This window comes from Diabrotica undecimpunctata, chromosome 7 (assembly GCF_040954645.1).
Source record: "Diabrotica undecimpunctata isolate CICGRU chromosome 7, icDiaUnde3, whole genome shotgun sequence".
NCBI lineage: Eukaryota > Metazoa > Arthropoda > Insecta > Coleoptera > Chrysomelidae > Diabrotica > Diabrotica undecimpunctata.
Genome location: NC_092809.1, coordinates 23813235 through 23830359, shown reverse-complemented (window position 1 = coordinate 23830359; position 17125 = coordinate 23813235). Strand labels below are relative to the sequence as shown.

General features: G+C 32.7%; 1 protein-coding gene across 1 annotated transcript in view; it reads left to right on the top strand.

Moving 5' to 3' along the window:
• Window positions 1-17125, top strand: part of LOC140445067 (potassium voltage-gated channel protein Shaw-like) — a 555968-nt gene that overhangs the window by 446064 nt on the left and 92779 nt on the right. The window contains exon 5 of the mRNA XM_072536858.1: window positions 1221-1418. Coding sequence (XP_072392959.1) covers window positions 1221-1418 — 198 coding nt within the window. The remainder of the gene's footprint in view (window positions 1-1220; window positions 1419-17125) is intronic.

The following is a 17125-nucleotide window of genomic DNA, read 5'->3' as shown; positions in this document are numbered from 1 at the left end:
GCCATAACCATCAACTCTACATTTTTTAACTTAATTGAACCCTCTCAAAAAAAAGTTTTCATCAGGCTTAATGTTAAAGTCCATTTCATATAACCTTTTTGTAGGTGTAGAATTTACCGATATATGCAACTAGATTTTTTTTTAATGACATAATGATTAACTAGCCGATTCCAAAGTTTTAAATATAACTTTCACGCGGTTTATTCCTACTGACTTTATATCCTCTACTTCTTTACTTATTGCTTCATCAGGGAGTAGGTAGTGACCGATTTTCATTGGGAAAAGTCTTCCATGATTTTTTTATTTGTGCACAACAAACACGAAATAAGGACATTTATCGCCTGGTCTGTAACGATTTTCTAGATCAATAATATTATTATATTTATCTTTAATTCCCCTTTCAATATTGTTCATATATTCATTTAAATCGGGCGGTTCCCCGCCCTTATTGATACAACAAGAGAGAACTGATAGAAGCCATTATTCAAAACTGGTTTAGAGTTATTACACCAGAAGATTTGGCTCGTCTCGTCAACTCCATGCCTCGCAGAATTGAGTCTGTCTTAAAAAACAAAGGTTATCCTACCAAATACTAATTTTGTTGATAATAATCATTGTACCATTTTTTTAAATATATCTACTAATAGCTAACGGTTGTTGTTTTATTTATTTTTAAATTTTTAAAGTATTTTCCCCCTAAAATGGATGTTAAATATTAAGTAGAAGCATAAAACGATGTAATAACATTATAGATAAACTTATAAATAACATTAATCTTGTGAAAAAGAGAAATACTAAGGAACTAAAATTTTTGAAAAGTTTCCAGAATTTTGGCCACTAGTGTATATGAAAATAAAATTGTTGTTTTTACTATTTTGCTCATAATTTTATCATATTTTCTCACCTTTTTAACCTTCCTTTATTTTAAAAGCAAAATTATTAAAATAGATCAAGTCAAATAGTCATTTTATTTTATAATAAGTGTATATTTATGTATGTATATTATGTATATTATGTATATTACTGTATACCACAAGGTAGCTAGCTTATTTATTACACAAGATTATTTCAAAAAGTAGTATATTTGTAGTAGTATATATTGCTATTAAGTAGATAAATATTGTCTTTATTTTTTGCTTGATTTATTAGTAAGTCGATGTTTCTTAATAACGCAAATTTTATAATATATGCATGATTAATGACAACAATGTTTGTTACAGATTGTAGCGGGTGCTTCAGTTTTCTTCATTTGCGTATCAGTGTTCTCCTTTTGTTTAAAAACCCATCCTGGAATGCGAGAAAAATGTGAACCAGAGGATCCAGCTTACATAAATTGTACAAAGCCTTATCCATATTTCCAAATTGTGGACCATATGTGTAATGCCTGGTTTACGTTTGAGCTCTCTGTAAGATTAATAGTAAGTATAGAGCCAAGTTACTATAATTTGTCAATTTACACAACGCTGTTAATTTAAAAGGCATTTTCCCATACTGCCCTAAATTAATTAAATTAATATATTACTTAACTTTACCGCTATTTAAGCTGTTCTACATAGTCGCAACCAAATCAAATTTAATGAAAGTAAGGAAAGAAAGGAAGGCACTCAATAGTCAGGACTCTTATTAAAATACGCATGAATATAAATTAATAAAAAACGGTTATGAAAAAAGATTTTTTTATAAATTAAGAAACATTAAAAAAATGACAGAAAATAAATCAAAGGAAATATAATTATTTAAAATACATATACAGTGATGAGTGTCTTACCACTCGGCAAAATAGCGGAAAGAATAGAAGATAGATTAAGTTGTGAGATAGTACGAGATAAACTAGTTTTAGACGTGGCTATTTGACTTCAGTCATAATTATACGGATGACCTCGAAAATATTTTATTTTAATAATTTCTGATGTTAGAATAAATTATCGAATAAATTAAGATATATTATAGTAAAATCATTAATTAGTAGCGATTTTAAATTATAAATCTTTAAGTTAGTTAATAATAAAAATAACTCAACTGAAATATTTGACTAAACTAAAGGTAGGTATGTTCTGTCTGAAAACAATTATTGTACATGGAATTGGTGTAATAGTTAGAGACGTGGTCTATTGACAAGAAGGTTGGGGTTTATTTCACACCAAGTATAAAATTTTTATTTTATTCAGTCAAAAAATAATAAAAAATATGATAATGTAATGTAATTTTTTTTACTTATGGATCAGTGTTCGCTCCAAGAAGAGTTCGTGGACGAAAGGAGGTAAATCCAGATTTGGAACTAAGGAACACTTTGATTTGTGCAAGTATTGAGCAAAATCCTATCCAATCAACATCTCGTCTCGGACAACAATATGGAATTTCAAGATTTAGAGTAGGTAAAATTTTGAAAAGACATGGATACCGTCCCTATAAACTTTATAGATCCAACGAACAATTCCCTGGGGATTAATATAGACGTTTAGAATTTTGTCAAACTGCAATGGAAATGTCACATCAAGATAAACATTTTTTAGAGAACGTTTAGTTCACCGATGAATGTACGTTTTCATTGCATGGCCGTCACAATTCAATGAATGCTCGGTATTGGTCTCGAGGAAATCCTCGTCAGATTTATGTCGCTCGTACCTAGCGTCCTCGAAAAGTAAATGTTTGGGGAGGCATAATACGGAATCATGTCATTGGTCCATTTTTTATAGACGGTATGTTGACTGGGCGGAAATACCTGGAACATCTGCAAAATCAAATTGTCCCAGCCCTTCGTAATTTACCAATACCTTTCGATTCCATATGGTTTCAACACGATGGTTGTCCTGCACATGATTCTCGCATCGTTAGTGAATATCTCAGTGCGACTTTTCCTAATCGATTGATTAGTGGTCACGGAGATATATTTTGGCCTGCAAGATCACCTGATCTTGAACCTAATAATTTTTTTATGTGGGGATATATCAAGTCCAAACTATATGGAATTGAAGACGATAGGCCTAATTCTCTCCAAGAATTAAAAGAAAAGATCTTTGATTCAATGAGAGGTATTACTCCAGAAACATTAACTAATGTTAGACGAAACTTTTATAATAGATTGGGTTATTGTTCTGTTGCTAATGGAGGCTTATTCGAACATTTTTGGTAAATACATTTGATTAGAATAAAATACGTTTATTTAGAATATTTTTATAGAATTTCTACCTGTTTAAACATTTTTTGTAAGTACATTTATTTGGAACGTTCTTTTATGTTTGAAGAATTTTTACTTTATTTTCGAAAGTACTGTGTTAAAAAGCCGGGTGGTAAGACACTCATCACTGTATACAAACACATAGACGGTTTTGAAATGTGGACGTGGAGACGACTGTATACTGAGGCTGCACATGTAACCTATGATCTCGACTAGTTGACAAATATTATTAGAGAAAAATATTCCAGCTGCTCAAGCTCAATGGTGAACCACAACACATCTGCTAAGATGGTAATGACTATGATGATGGTTATGAAATATTTGTTTACATTTTTTAATATTAAAAAAATGATATGGACAGTGATGGTATTACTAAACGAAATAATAACAAAAAATAAATTACCTACATGATAATGATAAGATGATGGGAAATCCTACATGATAAAAACTCAGTTCTTAACAGATGGGTACAACATTTCAGCGAACATATAAACAATAAATATATAAACGATATTGAAGGAGGTTACAACATAGACAATCAACAAAATCTACAACGTCAACTACACAGTGAAGACCTAACAAGAGAAGAAGTGTCAAATGCCATCCTAAAACCCAAAGACAATAAAGACTCAGGAATCCATGAAACCTGTTAGGAAATGTATAAAAAAGGTAGTGATCAAGTTTTTGCAGCAATCAATAAACTAATAGTATTTAGATGGCAGAATGAATTAGTACTAGAAGGGTGGCTAAAGGGAATAATATGTCCGTTTAATAGAAAGGGTGATCAACTGGAGTGTAAGAACTGCAACGGCATTACATTGTTAGCATCTGCGTATAAAATTATGGGCAATATATTGTTTGAAAGACTTTTTACAAAGGATGTGGTTGGTCAATATCAATGCGGATTTACTGATGGAAAGTAAACTACACATCAGATTCAAGCAGATAAGTAACTTCTAGAAAAGTCACTAGAATATAACATAGATACACACCATCTCTTCGTTGACTTTAAAGCAGCCTATGACAGTTTGAAACGAACTGCATAATATATTGCAATGATATAATTTGGGATCCCACCTAAGTTAGTTAAGTTGACCCAACTAACAATGCAAAACTTAAGCTCATGCGGTAAAATTGAAGGAGAAAACTTCAAGTTCTTTGACATTAATAATGGTCTAAGACAGAGGGACGCTCCGGCGTGTCTCCTCTTTAATATTGCCTTGAAAAAGGCAATCAGACAATTAAATATTAGAATGAATGAAACTATTTTTAATAGATCGACGCAAATTCTCGCATTCGCTGACGTTATAGTTATAGTGGGCAGAAGTATGATAGATATGGTGCAGTATTTTACAGGGCTTGCGGACGCGGCGGCAAGTGAATTAGGACTTGTTGTAAACGAGAAAAAACCAAATATATGTTGGTTTCTAAAAACCCCCGAAATATTCAACAGAGAATTCAAATTAACAACCATACCTTTAAGCAAGTCAAAGAGTTCACATATCTTGGATCGCTAGTAAAAGCAACAAACACAACAAGCGACGAAATGAAAAGACGCACAGCAATAGCAAACAGAACTGTTTACGGTCTCCAGAAACATTTAAAAAATAAAAATATAAAACGTGTAGTAAAGCTCTATATATACAAGAGCTTAATAAGATCAGTTTTGATATATGGGACCAAAACGTGGACCTTGTATCAAAATGATGAAAGACTTCTTGGTACTTTTGAGAGAAAAATTCTTAAAAAGATTTTTGGGGCCGTAAATAAAAAATGGCGTCGAAGGTACAACTTTGAACTATATCAATTATACACCGATCCAGATATTGTGAAATTCGTTAAAGTGCAAAGATTTAGATGAGCTGGACACATTACTAGGATGTCAGATCAGGAATACACGAACAGATTAACATCCAAAGTAGAGGATTTACCAAAGTAGAGGACGACCACAAAGCAGATGGATTAATGATGTGGAAGAAGACCTGCAGACTCTAAGGGTCAGAAGATGGAGGAAAGTTGCCAAGAATCGAGAGGAGTGGAGAATTCTTTGTGAGCAGGCCAAGATCCACAACAGATTGTCGAGCCACGTATGATGATGATATACAGAGTAATACCGAATACTTATGTATTGGATCCGAAGTTGTAGATTTACACGAAGTTTAGAAGAAGAGACTATTAGGAGTTGTAAGACTTTTAAGTATTTAGGGTCTATAAATAGCCGAGATGGTACTTGTATAAAAGATATAGAAATATAAATAGCACGATGAAAACAAGCTACGAAAGTACTCCAAGGAGTAATATGGAACAACACTCTACCCAAAGAAACCAAGAAAGGATCTTTCAGAGCATAGTGAGGAATATTATCCTATATGGAGCGGAGGTATGGACAATGACAACATCAATACGAAATAAAACAAGAGAACAGTTAAACTGGACTCTATGAGATGTACAAATTTCCAGAGCGAATAGAGTAAGAAAAGAGGAAATATGGAAGAGAATGGAAGTAGAATGCTCAATTACAAAAAATTGGAAAACAGAGCCCTACAGTAGTACGGACATATTGGCCTGGGACCCACCGTAGCAAAGGAAGACCTGCAACAAGATGGAAAACATACATAGGAAATGCTATGGGTTTCTGGGACATTAAATAGAATTAAATATATTATGTAAACGGTTCATACGGCCAACTGCATCCTGAATTGTCTTCCTGGACTTCTGATGTTGCTGATGAATTAATTTTAGCGAATTTCCTTCTTAATTCCTGCATTTTATTTTCAATAAGATTTCTAAGAAATTCTTTTAATGCTTCGAATTTGTCATCAGTAGTATCACATAATATATTGCAGATTACTTTTATATTTTTATTTCTCATTCGGATAATTCGGCTAGCATCCTCATCTTATAAACCAATGCACAAAGTATGCTATAATTTTGTACAACCTGAACATTTTATCGTTTGTTAATTGACAGGAGATTGTTTACAATCTTCTCCAGAGGTCTCGTTGCTCAATTCGGGAGCTTCATTGGAGGTGGGTAAGGATATGATTAATTGAAAAGCAACAAATAAATCTTAATAGATATTTAATAACCAAAAAACGAAATATAAGTTTGACAAAGGGAGACAAAAAAATACTGAATTCTAGAAACTGCAAAAATTAGCACGCCATTATAGTCTTGACCCAAGACTTATAAAGGACTCAGATTGTGACAAAATAAATTAATAAATTATCTAAGCAAAACTACTAAAATCGATATAATTATCTATAAGCTGTGAAAAAAATTATATCGTCAATAAAATAATACAAACAAAATTGTAGACTTTAAAAAATGTATTTATTAATTTTCCTAAAAATTCAAAAACATACAACCATATTGTAGTAAGTAATTTTATGAACCGAACAGATTACAGCTTTTTAATAAGTTTAAATAAAAGAAAGTTAAAATTAATTCAATTAATACTTAATAAGTTTTCCAAAGCAAAAAATAATACAATAGAAAGATCCAAGGCTGTAATTCGGAACCTAAAAAAAAACCTTAATTTCTTTTATCTTAAAGCTAAGCTACGAAAGAATAGGAATGTTCATAAATCTTATACTTAATAATTAAAAATAGTTTATAAAAGTTTATGTTCTCTCCAAACAACATTGCTTACTAATAATAAAAATAAGCAAATTTAATAATAAAATCTAATGTGTCTAATTAACCGCAAAAAAATAAATTGTCAATATAATTTATGGCACTCACTTTAAACCAACTGGTCGATTGGCTTACAGATTGTTAACTTTGGGAATTCTATATGCGGAAGCTAAGTAAAGAAATAAGCAGATACCCAGATGTATCAGAAAGGATGATTAGGCTGCGTTCACCTTCGCCAACAGGAAAATTTTGGTAACATACTGATAACATGGGATCTGGCTTAGAATGTGTGGCGTCATTCAAACCCTAAGAAGTAAAGAAAATTACTTCTTTATACTGAATGAAGATAGCTAGACAAAGAATTATGAATCTTACCGTAAAAATACGGGTTTTACCACAAAAACTATATCGATATTAAACACAATTTTAATATCGCCATTAATTTTGGTGGCAAACTAGAAACTAACTGATATCGAGGCATACAGGTGTTTTTATAATCTTTTTTATAGAAGAGATTTTATTTAAAGTGGATTTCCCAGACTCGAAACTACTTTATTACATGGGGGAGCTTAAGTACTTTATTCGTATATGCACATATGGTCATAAAAACTTTCTACAGAATATATTTTTGGTACAAACTGACCAAAATTTTAAATTTACGAGAAATTGACATGCCACAATGCACACAAAAATAAAGATGGTAAATTCTTTGGAAGCTTTTTAATGATAAATTGATTATACCAGTTTTTTTAAGTTGATCAATAAGAGATGATTGCTATTTGGGAATTTCTGTTTCTACTTTTTGTTCTTCTTCTTCTTCTTCTCATTTTTATGTAAACAACGCTGTTTGTTTTTAAATGGGCTTTCAGTGAGTTGTCGTTCCATCGTTTTCGTAGTGTTCCTACTGATCGTCTTTCTATTCAAGAAACGCCTCTCGTCGTCTTTACTACTGTATTTGTTGTAATTTGGCTTATATAATCGTTCTCTTCTACTCTTTTATTTCTGACCCAGTCCTTGATGTTCTCCACCTTGCATATACGTCGTATATCTGCAGTTCTAGGTCTGTCCCACAGTGTGTTAGCATAAATATTTCTAAAGAGTTTCATCTCTGCTGTTTCTAGCATTTTTTCTGTCATGTCTGTGTCAGCTGTTTCTGCTGCATATGGCATTATTGGTCTAATGACTGTTTTGTAAATTCTTCCTTTTCCGATATTTTTGATTCTCCATATTGTTTCATTCAGGCAAACTGCGACTCTGTTTGTCTATTCACTTGATCTTCCACTTTTATTTCGAACTTTCCGTAGCTATATAGTGTGATGCCTAGATAATTTAAACTATTACTTTTTCTGTTATCTGACCTCCCAGCCCCAATATCTTCTTAAAGTACCGTCTTCTCTAAGGAGGTTGGTAATCATCACATCTATTTTCACCTTTGAGATTGCAGCTCTGAACAAGTCGACGGAACTGCAATTATACCACTTTCTCAGATTGTTGAGCCAGGAGATGCGTCTTATTCCAATACTTCGTTTTCCCTGTATTTTTCCCTGTATTTCCATTTCCTTTGTCATCTTACTGAGGACCTCAACATTTGTTATTCGGTCTACCCAACTTATTTTTAATATTCTTTGGTAGGTCCACAACTCGAATGTTTTAAGTCTATCGCTCACCTCTTTCTTTAAGGTCCAGTTCTCCACCCCATACAGCAGCACCGAAAACACATATGAACGTAATATTCTTATTTTGAGTTGCAAACTAAGGTCTCTACTGCATAGTACTTTGCTCATCTTTTTATTAATCGGCTATCTTGGCGTCAATTTTGGTCAGAGAGTCAAGCGAATAGACATTTCCTACATAAAATTGACCACTCGTTCTTCTGCCATACTAAAAATTTTCCTACATTTCCGAACAGTTGTTCGTGAGAAAAATTTCCACTTGGATGTATGTATTCGCTAAAAATTTCGAGAAAATTAAAAGTGTATATTTTGTTTTAAATTTGAATTATTTCGATTAAGGGTGACTTGCTGATTAAAAAAATCCAAACATGCGACTAAAAATTCTGCATCGTTTTGCCGGAAAATCGAAAAAACTGTAGATTTTTTAATTCGATTTTTCCTCTTTTCCGGCAAACTGGGGTTAAGGGATCAGAAAAAAACCACATGTTTGGAATAAGCTGAACCAAGTGCATGTACCAAAACATTAAACAAAATTTTTTTTTTGGAAATTTGGAAAAAATTTTATAATGCGCCTATATTGGCGTAAATTTTGGCCCGAGAGTCAAGCAAATACACATTTCCTACATAAAATTGGCCGTTCGTTCTTCTGCCGTACTCAGAATTTTCCTACATCTAACGGTTTGTGAGAAAAATTTCCACTTGGATGTCTGTATTTGCTGAAAATTTCGTAAAAATTAAAAGTGAATATTTTGTTTGAAATTTGAATTATTTCGATTAAGAGTGACTTGCTATTTAAAAAAAAATTCACATGTGGCTAGAAATTATGCACCGTTTTGCCGGAAAATCGAAAAAAACTGTAGACCATTGGATTTTTATCAAATTTCGTTAATCGGCTATGTTGCGTCAATTTTGGTCCGAGAGTCAAGCGAATGGACATTTCCTACATAAAATTGGCCGCTCGTTCTTCTGCCATACTCAGAATTTTCCTACATTTAACTGTGCGTAAGAAAAATTTCCACTTGGATGTATGTATTCGCTGAAAATTTCGAGAAAATTAAAAGTGTATATTTTCTTTTAAATTTGAAATATTTCGAGACATGCTGTTTAAAAAGATACTAACATGTGGATAGAAATAATGCGCCGTTTTGCTAAAAACTCGAAAAAACTGTAGACCATTGGATTTTTATCAAATTTAGTTAATCGGCTATGTTGGCGTCAATTTTTGTCCGAGAGTCAAGCGAATGGACATTTCCTACACCAAATTGACCGCTCGTTTGTCTGCCATAATCAAACTTTTTCTACATCTAACTGTTCGTGAGAAAAATTTCCACTTGGATGTATGTATTCGCTAAAAATTTCGAGAAAATTAAAAATGTATATTTGTAATTTTTTTCAGTTGGAATGGTTCACATTTTTCCGAGTTGGAAAATTTGGAAAAATTTTCCCAAGGGGGTACCCTTGGATTTTTATCAAATTTGGTTAATCGGCTATATTGGCGTAAACTTTGGCCTGAGAGTCAAGCAAATACACATTTCCTTCATAAAATTGGCTGCTCGTTCTTCTGCCATAGTCAGAATTTTCCTACATCTAACGGTTCGTGAGAAAAATTTCCACTTGTATGTCTGTATTTGCTAAAAATTTCGTAAAAATTAAAAGTGAATATTTTGTTTGAAATTTGAATTATTTCGATTAAGGGTGACTTGCTATTTAAAAAAAATTTACACGTGGCTAGAAATTATGCACCGTTTTGCCGGAAAATCGAAAAAACTGCGGACCATTGGATTTTTATCAAATTTCGTTAATCGGCTATATTGGCGTCAATTTTGGTCCGAGAGTCAAGCGAATGGACATTTCCTACATCAAATTGACCGCTCGTTCTTCTGGCATACTCAAAATTTTCCTACATCTAACTGTTCGTGAGAAAAATTTCCACTTGGATGTATGTATTTGCTAAAAATTTCGAGAAAATTAAAAGTCTATATTTTGTTTAAATTTGAATTATTTCGATTAAGGGTGACTTGCTGATTAAAAAAATCTAAACATGTGGCCAATAATTCTCCACCGTTTTGCCGGAAAATCGAAAAAACTGTAGATTTTTTAATTCGATTTTCCTCTTTTCCGGCAAACTGGCGTTAAGGGATCAGAAAAAAACACATGTTTGAAATAAGCGGGACCAAGTGCATGTACCAAAACAATAAACAAAATTTTTTTTTTGGAAATTTGGAAAAAAATTTCCAAGGGGGTACCCTTGGCTTTTTATCAAATTTGGTTAATCGGCTATATTGGCGTAAATTTTGGCCCGAGGGTCAAGCAAATAACATTTCCTACATAAAATTGGCCGCTCGTTTTTCTGCCATACTCAGAATTTTCCTACATCTAAGTCTTCGTGAGAAAAATTTCCACTGGTATGTATGTATTCGCTGAAAATTTCGAGAAAATTAAAAGTGTATATTTTGTTTGAAATTTGAATTATTTCGGTTAAGGGTAACTTGCTGATTAAAAAAAACTAAACAGGTGGCCAGAAATTATGCACCGTTTAGCCGGAAAATCGAAAAAACTGTGTAGACCATTGGATTTTTATCAAATTTCGTTAATCGGCTATATTGGCGTCAATTTTGGTGCGAGAGTCAAGCGAATGGACATTTCCCACATAAAATTGGCCGCTCGTTCTTCTGCCATACTCAGAATTTTCCTACATCTAAGTCTTCGTGAGAAAAATTTCCACTTGGATGTAATGTATTCGCTGAAATTTCGAGAAAATTAAAAGTTTATATTTTGTTTAAAATTTAACTTATTTTGATTAAGGGTGACTTGCTGTTTAAAAAGAAATTAACATGTGGCTAATAAATTATTGCACCGTTTTTCCGGAAAATCGAAAAAACTGTAGACCATTGGATTTTTATCAAATTTCGTTAATCGGCCTATGTTGGCGTCAATTTTGGTCCGAGAGTCAGGCGAATGGACATTTCCTACATAAAAATTGGCCGCTGATTTCTTCTGCCTTAAATGTTGCTCTGGTTTGTCCCATTCTCATTTTTATATTCTTCTGTATACTCGTTATTTTCATTAATAATTGTACCAAGTTTTTCTGTATTTTTTTACTTTTTTCTATTGGAACCCCTCTTATGTTTAAAATATCTTGTTGTTGTGTTTTGGAAATTGTCATAAATTTTGTTTTATTAGCATTAAGCGTTAGTCTACTTTCTTCACTAGCATTTTACTACATTATCTAAAATTGTCCTGTAGATCTTGTATATTCTCTGCCGTTGACTTTTATTCCAATTGTTACATTTTCGAGTGATTTTTTAATTATTTCTTTCGAATATAGATTGAACAATAAGGGAGAGAGTATGCAACCTTGCCTTTTTATCTCTACTACCTCGAAAGTTCTTTGCTTACTCTGACTTTTGCTGTTTGGTTAAAGTAGAGATGAGTTCATATTCTTAAGTCTTTTTTGTCAATGTGTTTATCTTTAAGTAACTGTATAAGACGGTTGTGTCGGACTTTATCAAACGCCTTTTGCAATCAATAAAACAAACATAGAGTGGTTGTTTACATCCATATATTTTTGCATGAGGACGTTAAATCCAAATAATGCTTCTCGTGTACCCATGCATTCCTAAATCAAATTGGATTTTCAGTGATCTTGTTCCACTTTTTGAAAATTCTTAAATGGATAATTTTTAAGAATATTTTTAGCGTGTGACTCCATAAAACTAATTATACGGTGGTCATTACATTCCTTTGCATTAGGTTTTTTTGGTAATGTAATTAATGTTGATTTGAGCTAATCTCTCGAATAATACCTGTATTATATATTCGTATATAGTATTATATAAGTCTACTAATATATTGATGTGATCTTCTGATATTAATTTAATTAAGCCCCAATATAAATCTTAGTAAATTTGCTGTTATAACCATGACCTTTTTTGGGGGTCTGGCGGTTATATTAATATGGTGCAGCATACGTTGCAATTATCATTTTACTTTGAGAGAGTACCCATTGCGTCGTCAACCTAGCAGATTATTTTAAGTTGTTTTTTCCCACTTGGTAGTATTCTTTTTTAGTTTTACTTTTTTTTTATTATTTTCATCCGGTAACGATATGCATAGCTTTGATCCGTCAGGGTTGTGTGCACACGCCCTTTCACCACAATTGAGTCGATGCGCGCTTAAAGAGACGGAAGGCAGACGATCCTATAAAACAGCGTGAGCCACAAGGCAGAATTTAGTTCCGCTAGAGTGCTGACCTAGTCTGAACTCCACCAGGTTTTTGGGTGTTAACTGGAAGCCTACCGTATGGAGTTCCCCTAGAGTGTTGATTTAATGGCAGTTCCGTACCAGATCTTGGAGTATTGATTTGAGACAGACATATTTTTTCCCGTGGCTAAGTATTGATTAGTCGCTTTCCGATCCTCGCTGGACCGAAAGCAAATCGGCCTGTGCCAGCTCTATTCCTTTAACCTTCTTTTTCTTTCTTTGCTGCGAGTGCTTTAACACACCGTAGTTGCCGTTTTACTTTTATGACATTTTTTATATTTTATTTTTCGCAGGTATTAGAGACTGGATCGTCGAGTCGTGCATCCAAACCGTGATTTTTATTTTCTTTAATACAACTTTTATATTTTTATTTATTTCTTCCAAATATATTTTTATTTTAAGTAAACCATAATGCTTTAACTGTGACTGCTGTCTAGAAGAACTAGCCGTCACAATCTGTGATCAAGTTGAACAATAGTGGACTCCCCTGTCTTATCTCATTGCCAGCTTTAATTGGGTCAGTTAGTTCTTTTACTTTCACCTTTACTGTCTTGTACTTTAGCGATTCAAAAGTAGCTTTAGCTATTTAAAAGAACAAAGTAGGTACTCACACTTACAGACTGTAGGTAACCAGACACTGTCTAAAAATTTCCACAACATATGATTAGTATTTCTTAAGCAAAACGACAATTTGATATGAGCAAAACAAATCGCGTGTCTTCGCAACAGCTACTTATGTAAATTTCTATTATGGCTTAAATATATGTTTATCATATGATCTATAATACCATTTAAATGTTATAGTAGATTTCTTAAAACATTTTTAACTATGTGCAATTATAACTGCATCAAATGCGCAAACTAACAATTTTTTAATGTTTAAAAAATCTTTTTCAGAAAATTTAATAAAAGGTGCTTTAAAATAATATAATCGTACATTTCTTTATAGAAGTGCTAACGCCGGTCTATATAATTTGTTTAAATTATTGACATTAATTGTTTTACAGACCTTTTCGAGATGTTGATAGCCGTCTGCACCTGCTAAATAAATGCATTTTTAGAAAGTTTGCCAGAGGCGACACAAGCATATCGACCCGTATTGCAGCATCCTCACTGGCAGCATCATTTTGCATACAACACTTAAATAATTTATCAGCTAATGTGTTAACCCTAAAATTGAAATATAAGAAATAGTACTAATATTATATTTAAAATTTTAAATTTTACTTATTAAAATATACATGCCACAGAATATCCATAATAGATTTTAGAAATTCGATGGTCTGTTTTCCCAAATATACTACTCTCCAAAAATTAACGCACCCACATAAAATGGACCATGATTTTAAAACTATATTTCTTCTGAACCCGTATTTGGATTTCCATGATTTATTTTTCACATTGTAGGTATATTTCTAGTTAATGACTATAATAATGTTTTTAAAAAATGTCAACGTTTAACTTATATACAGGGTGTAAAAATAAAGTGTTTTTTCATCTAATTTTGCAACACCCGTGGAATGTATTAGAAACAAACGCTACATGTTATTAATATTTTAAGATCGCTTCATTCTTTCTTCACATTTTGGTAAAATAATCATTACGATACGTTTATTATCAAAAAAGGGAAAGTAGGTTCAAAGCGTAACGTGACTTTATTGAACTGTAAAAATTTAACATTCAATTTCAAGAAATCTGAGCCAAGATGAATGTGTTCGGGCAATTACTTTAGCTAATGTAGTCTTAAGTTATCGTGAAATAGGCTTAAGGTTAGGGTATTTCATACTACAATATCACGAGTCATTTAACGTTTTCGAGAAACAAACGATCATACGAAACGGCGTGGATAAGAGAAAAACTTACAACACCACGACAAGATCAGTTTATCAGGCTTCGTGTATAAGAGAACGTTTTCTCACAATGAGACATTTACAAATACAAGTGACAAATGTTCATAACATTAAATTAGTAGAAACACTATATAAAGGCGTCTTGCTGAACAAGATCTGCAAATAAGGATACCAGTCAAGAGCTTTAAACGTAAATCATTGTAGAAGTAGATTAAAATTTGCCAGAGAGCACCTTGACTGAAATGTTGATGACTAGAAGTACGTGTTGTTCACTGATGAATCGTGGTATTGCTTATATAGCTCAGTGTGAGAGTTAATCGACGGCCAAGAGAACGCTACGCACAGTGTAATATACGACCTATTACTGTATTCAATGGTGGATCTGTAATGGTTTGGGGGGGAATATCTCTTACAGCGCAAACGGACCTTGTCTTTACGAAGAGATTTCTTAACAGGTGAAAGGTATATTAGACATTTTGTCTAACCATGTAGTTCCATTTGCTCCTTACATAGGAAACAATTTTCTTTTAATGAGAATTTGTGTCTCCTGTCTCTCTTGACGACATAGAAATTATGGTGGGAGAAGTTTGGGATGCAATTGATCAAGACCAAATACGCTGCTTGATTTTAAGTATGCCTCACCGCTGTGAAGAAGTAATTAGATGTAGAGGTGGAAATACTCGTTATTAAGTGTTTTTGGGAAAGGGCAATCGTTAAATAATATTTAGGTTATATTTTCTTAGGCTTTATTTGTATTAAATGTCAATAAAGTTTATGTAAGTAATGTTTTCTTTGCTTAAAATGTTGATAAAAACTTGTTACATTTAAAGTTCTGTATAATCTTTGATAATAGAGATATCGAGATAATTTTTTCACGAGTATCTTAAGAAAGAACAAATTTATCTTAAAATAATAATAAGATGTAGCGTTTATTTCTAATAAATTCTACAGGGTGTTGCAAAAAACCATGAAAAAACACAACTTTATTTTTACACCCCGTATACGGGTAAAACGTTGATATTTTTAACCCGGTATCTGGCAACACCAAAAATAGATGTCGCAAAATTATTTTATTGTGTATATAATCTTATATAACTCTCAAAAATACACTGTGGTACAAAAAAACCGGAAGGAGATAGGGGAAAGTGGTTTTTGAATCCGTTGCCTACAAGCAACATTGCCAGTCAAGAAACACTATTTGATACTGATAACTTCACTAATGAAGATCTCAAAATTTTGTTAATCATAAATAAAAAACTGTTTAACTAAAGAACATTTTATTGATTTAATTAAAAAATTAAAAGTACCTAAGACTAAAAAATTATAAATATAGGCCTAATTCTAACGGTGGAATGATAAAAAGCAATTTTTGTTCGATGTAAAACAAAGCCGCATGTTACATTTTTCCCACTGCACAGTTGTATAGCCAGTTTTACAAAATCTACATCTTCCTTTAGCGGTATAAAGTGGCCAGTGACCTAACGCATCTGTTCTGGTAGCATCATCAGGTCTTACAACAAGAGGGTGGCGAATAATGTTATCTGTATTTTCTATACTTGATGGACGGCCTCGCTTTACTTTGTTCTTTCCAGTGTTGGACAAAGACCTAGCTAGTTCCATTCTAAACTTCTTGAGAGACATAAAATTTATATTATTGGCTTTACTGTGATTTTGATATATTATCCAAGCATTTATAATACAGACATCTAAGAGCCAGGTAACTATTGGAAAGTACCATCTTTTACTACGACTTGGACTTCTGTAAAGACCCAATAAAGAGTTACCTTTATCCACTCCACCCATGTGTTTATTGTATTGAGTGATTAGATTTGGGCATGGCACGTTTATTTTTCTTTTATGTTCTTTAGAATACCTTTGTACATGATTGACTGGCTCAATCCCACAACCAGTGCTAGCAAGAAGTACACATTTGTTATCTGCCCATTTGACAACTATAATATTCTTTTGTTCGTCGGATTTATAAACATAGGAACCCCTGCCACGTTTTAGCAAAACCTTATTAGTATCCAAGGTGCAACCTGCTATTCTATTTGAGCGAATAGTGCCCAAGCTAAGGATATTATACTTTTACTTCAAGTAATCAAATAGTCTCAAACTGGAAAACCAATTGTCACAAAAAATCATTGAATTCTGGGGGTCATCCAATGTTTTACATAGTGCAATCACTGAAGATGCACCGACACCCAAGGATTGTTCTTCTTCAGAAATCTGATTGATAGTTCCCTGTAGTTGTGAAAATGTCGAAGCTCCTTGGTAAGGAATGAAATCGGCAATATATCCTGAAACACCTGCCCCTACAAAGAACTTGTAACCCCATTTATGAGGCTTATTTTGTATGTATTGTCGTAAATTGCCACTGTATGTACCTTTGTATGCAACCATAGCCTCATCTATCGAATATTGGTTTGCGAACTGATACTTATAACAATTTGTAGAAATATGATCTAAGAGGGGACGAATTTTGAAATAGCGGTCTTTCGTTTCTGAAGTTGCTTCTAAGTTAT